Raw genomic sequence first — 5,442 nt, forward strand, 5'->3', positions numbered from 1 at the left:
TATATATATATAGTGCAATATAAATGTGTAATATATATAGTATCATTTTTAATTTGCATATATAATTCTATTTATATATCTCTATGACTAATCACAAAATGAAGTGACTTAGGTGTGTGTATGTTGGAAAAGGAAGCATTTGGGACTAGGCAAATGCCAACACATGTATAGCCAGTGTGTATGGCAGTGCCAGGCTCCCCTAATACTGAATCGTGGTGATAAGGCCTGCATCCATCCCCAGGCCGGGAATTGTAATGAAAGCAGCAGACATACACACAACATTCCATCATAGGGTCTCATCACATCATTCAGCCTAATGCAGTCACAATAATGGACAGCTATAGAGAAGTGCGGAGCTGGCCATGGTGCTGAACAGTCATCGACTCTCCGCTCCAGCACCAGCCTATTCCCATACAAATGCCTACATCATCTGTCAAACGAACTTAACCATTTATTTCAATTCTAACAATATCTTTACTTAGTAAAACGCTCACATGAGCAATTCAAAATATGTTATTTTTTAAGGAATTCACTATCATACGCAGTATGACTGAAGATAACGAAATCATGATATTTTTTTTCCGCAGCACATTACTTGCAAATTAATTCTGACAAACCATTTCGTTGCTGTAAGGCTGTGTATAGCAGATCACCCAAGAGACTGGCTTCCTCTACAGGCAAATGTTTTACTGTGTGCTTCTTTTTCTTATTATTATGTTACGCCCAATTCAGCAAACAGTGCAGAGAACTGGCATCACATTTGCAATGCACTGATAAGTTCTAGCAGTGACCACAAGTGATGGGAAGATCGATATGTATACAATATAGCTCTCTTGGAATTCTGGAATTGTATTATAGGAGTTCATCGGGCTGTAGGCCCCGAGTGATGTAAAATAGGCCAGTGGGGGTCCCAAACACCAGTCAATAAAATAGTGCCATTCAACTTTCAGCTTGGGGACTGTCTAATACTCTTGGGACCCCATCATCACCATCACTATGATCCACATTCTTTGGAATTACAGCTCATCGATCCAACAATTAGTTATTTACATCATTTTGACTAGGTAATGACATTTAAAATGACATGTAGCAGTCGGGTACTATTTTAAAGCAACTATACTATCGATTTAAAAAAAACAAACAAAACAATCGCATATTTGTAAATCAAACTGCCCACAATGTGGCATTTTAAAATGCACGAACACATCTGTCCATGCTAGTCACACTCAATTCAAATGTGGAGGTGATTTACTAAAGAAATGGTTTAGGCTCATTTCATTTACAGAAATGTTTTATGCTGATTTCATTAAAAATCATGTTTTATGCTGATTACATTTAAAGACATTTTTTATGCTGATGTCATTTAAAGACATTTTGTTATGCTGATTTCATTTAAAGACATTCTTTAGGCTGATTTCAAACACTCAATTCATTGAGGGAACTTTGCAAAATGTACATTTCCCCAAATCCAACAAACATTCCCTAGGTAAGCTTCCAAATTATTTCTTTAGTAAATCACTCCCTGATACATTACAACTGATCAGATCGATTTTTATACAAACTCAAGAAATAACTCTTTGCCAAGCAGCTGTCCAAACCTTGTATTTTAATGAAAGACTTTTTTTCCACAACATTTGGAATAACTTAATACATTACCATAATAAATAAATGTTTAAAAAAAAACGACTATTAGCAAAACAACTAAAACCAACCTTTTACGGGACAGAAGACCTGAAATCATCTCAGAACAGCAATACAGCAAAAAAATCTGTAAGAGCATATTTATAGATGTGTGTGTGTGAGTAGGTTCAATATTTACACTACGGACATGAGGAGCGTGTGGGTATGTGTAGGCCCCGCAATAATGGGGGTAACCAGAATTAGGCAGACCAGTCCTTACAGGTCTGTTCATGACAAAGAGGATACGATGCTCTCTGCCTGCCTGAGTTGTGTCTAGGGATGCCCATTAAATATGTAAGGCTATCTAGCTTCATTCCAGGATCAAGGTCCTTATGTATGGGCCAGACAAAGCTTTCTGCCTAATAATGGTCATTATTGTCACCGTTATTCATCTATGGAGAGACCTGTCTATGGAAATGTACATATGTTTTTTTTTGTTTTATGGGAAATGGATCGAATTGTGGAAGTTTTGTCACCTCTTTTCGTATGTTTCTTGAACGTGTAAGTTGATGTGCGTTCAACTTTGTGAGCCTGATTTATTTCAACAGGAGCTATTTAAAACAACACAGAATAACAAGCCATCGAAGTTCTGCTGGTAAGCATTTGATTGTAAAAAAAAAAAAAAAGAAGAAGAGAAAGTGACAGATCAGGGCGATTGGATGACAAGCCAGCATCACAAGAGGAGCAAATATACTTATGACGTTAAAAATATAATATGTGTGTATATAGATTTCTATCTAATCTCTGAAGGGGGAACGCTGGAAGGAAATGGCATGGCTCTTGTAGAATCAAGTCCCCAGCATTTTCTTAGCAGTCACTGATTCTCCTCATCGTCAATTCTCTTAAAAAATATTTGGTCATGTAAAGGGGGCAAATAATAAAACATTTTCTTACTTGTGTAGTCCCGATCCTTTAAAACTGATCTGGAGTCACCAAGAGAAATAGTTTATTGTTCTTGACAAAGAAAGGGGCATTAGAGTGGCAAAAAACAAAAACAAAAACAGGGTGATCCCCCTTTCAATTCTGCTGATAGAGATGTAGGTATTAGACATAGATTTATATATATTTATATATTTAAAAACATTAAAATCTGTTCTTTTGTTTGTTTGTTATTTTTTATAAAATTGCAGTAAAATCCCAAGCAGTCTATATTCCAGCTGAGTATTTCATCCGTTTCTGTTTTTGCCTCTGGTTACAGAACCAGACCCGGACCACGTTCTTTTTGAGGTCCAGCTTTTCGGCGATGGCGGCGATCTTCTCGGAGGATGGACGAGGCTGGATGGCGAAGTAGGCTTCCAGGGAGCGCTTCTCCGGGGCGGCGATTGACGTCCGTTTGCGCTTCTTCTCGGCGCCGTTGAAGAGCTCGGGCTTGGTGAGCTTCTCCCGGTGAGACTTCTCAGCCTCCTCCAGCCAGGCTTGCAGGATGGGCTTGAGGGCGATCATGTTGTTGTGGGACAAGGTGAGGGACTCGAAGCGGCAGATGGTACTCTGGCTGAGGGAGCCCACCCCGGGGATCTTGAGGTTGGCAAGGGCAGAGCCTACGTCTGCCTGGGTCACCCCGAGCTTGATCCTCCTCTGCTTGAACCTCTCAGCAAAGGCTTCCAAGTCTCTGGGATCGGCGTCCACATCGCTCATGCATCCCATGTGGGAGGGTAGCCCGTGGGCATGTGCCATGCTTAGCGCCTGGTGCATGGGGTTCATACTGGACATGTGTGAGTGAGCTGGAGTGGACACCACCGAGCCGTCTGGTCCTGTTATGGCCCCCAGTGTTAATCCTGGATTGATGTGGTCTAGAAGTTCTCCTTCCAGGGGCTGGTGGTGGTGATGGTGGTGGTGGTGGTGGTGGGAGCCGGGCACTCCAGAAGGGTGGGAGATGGGCACTGAGGAGGAAGAAGAGGCAGAAGAACAGGGGATGGTGTTCATTGTGTGGTAGGTAGCGTCCGGCTTGAAGGGGCTGTGGTGGGGAGTGTGGTGATGGTGGTGGTGTTGGCTCTTGCACTGAGACGCTATATCCACAGCAGCCAGAGCTTCAGCGCGGGCCAGCAAACTCTCATCCAGACCTCCAAATATATTGCTCTGCAATGTCAAATAGAAAGCACACATTACTGTCTGCTGGGAATTCAGCGATTAAAACTTTTCCAGAATGTTAAAAAAGCTTGCTACAGAGAGAAAAAGGCAGAACACACGTCTAGGCACACACAACACAAGATACATGCAACATCCCAGGTCATAAAAATTAATATGAAAGGCAAGACCGACTGAATACATAAGTTGAGGCAAAAGAGAGAGAGAGGGGGAGAGAGAGAGAGGGAGAGAGGGAAGGGGGGGAAACATTGGATGTGTTGGGTGATTTGCTGCGCAGACATGAAAAAAACATCAAGCAGATAAAGGGGGCTGTCAAGATGTGCCTTAGAGCGGTGATTATGCAGAGTACATACCGGTGGGGTTGGGAGACAGGCTCTTCTCATCGCCTCCGAGCTGCTACTGCTGTTGTTGGCGCTACCTCCTCCTCCCCCGGTCCCGGCGCTGCTCCTCACACTGCTGATGCTGGGAGAGCTGGTGGCCGAGGATGACGAGTGCGGGGATGAAGAGTGCAGGGCAGAATACTTGGCCTCATCCTGCAGGCTGCTGTGAACCATGCTGAAGTGCTGCTTGTTCAGAGACATCATCATCATGTTGGCTGCGGGTACTGGAGCACGGGGCTTGCTGGGGTCCAGACACCCTCCGGATAACACAGAGGCTCAGGCTGAGAATAGGGAGTTGGCTTCTTCAAATGTGCCGCGGTTGTCGGAGCCCAGAGCTGTCAGCAGCTTCCTTCCTTCCTCCTGTCCTCTCCTGCTCCCCAGTTTTGTCTCTGTCCCTAGGAGTAGCGTGCCTTTGCCTATCCCCCTCCTCCCCCCTAGAGAGTAAATACAAGATCTTCTAATATTTCCCTTCCCTTACTCCTCCCATCCAGGGGCTCCCCTCTCTCCTGGTGTCAATGCTTTCATACGGAATCTGTGGCATGAAGTGATCTCGCCTCCTTAGTGGGCGATGTGCTAGAAGACTAGGACAGCAGCCATGTGTCCCAGGCCAGCTGTGTGGGTCCCCTCACAGGTTGTTTCATGCCTCCTTTTTCTCCATGGTCCAGCAGTGCTCATCGAGTCCCATGGGTTCCCTAATGTGAATGCTGCTGCCTAAGCTGTCCCTACGCCTCTCGGGAGCCTGCTCTTCTCCTGTGCTGGACCGATTGCTGCTCCTGCTCCTCCAGCTGTACACCTTGGCCTGTCAGGTAGTCTTGTGAGTGGAGGAGGTATCAGTGTGGATTGGATTCCAGGCACATCCAGCCTCTCTCTTCTATGGCTTCAGAGCTCATCTGTGATTGGATAGCCTTGTGTGTGTGTGTATGTGTGTGTGTGTGTGCTTGTGATGGATAGACACTGTAGAGTCTCTGTGTGTCTCACAATAGATGTGTGTGTTCTCCACCCCTTGTCATTGTTTTGTCTCCCCTTTTACCTTCTTCAACTTCTGTTCACAATCAGAGCTCTGTGGAAGGATTTTTATGTGATGTGCTTGTGCTCCATCCTATCACAGAAAGAAGGAGGGGGGGCATGTCCTGCTTTTGGCAACACACACTTCTTGGTGATTAATGTCATGATCCCCTGCCTGATTTCTGGAGCCTGCGGTCACATATTAAGTCTAACATGATGGGAAGGCCAGCATTGGGCGCATGAGCACTCACTCCATTCTCCTGCCTTTAAATAGCTGATTTTTTTGACACCC

General features: G+C 44.6%; 1 protein-coding gene across 1 annotated transcript; it reads right to left on the minus strand.

Annotated features, from left to right (window-relative positions):
- Positions 1-2,707: 2,707 nt before the first annotated feature.
- Positions 2,708-4,357, minus strand: POU4F2 (POU class 4 homeobox 2). The gene is made up of 2 exons (XM_018552982.1): positions 4,119-4,357; positions 2,708-3,756 (listed from the first exon to the last, which is right to left on the minus strand). Exons 1-2 carry the CDS (start codon positions 4,353-4,355, stop codon positions 2,827-2,829), a joined length of 1,167 nt encoding a protein of 388 aa, XP_018408484.1. The 5' UTR covers positions 4,356-4,357; the 3' UTR covers positions 2,708-2,826.
- Positions 4,358-5,442: the final 1,085 nt, after the last annotated feature.

Source organism: Nanorana parkeri, unplaced genomic scaffold (genome assembly GCF_000935625.1).
Source record: "Nanorana parkeri isolate BGI_ZX_2015 unplaced genomic scaffold, ASM93562v1 scaffold104, whole genome shotgun sequence".
In the NCBI taxonomy this organism is placed as follows: Eukaryota; Metazoa; Chordata; class Amphibia; order Anura; family Dicroglossidae; genus Nanorana; species Nanorana parkeri.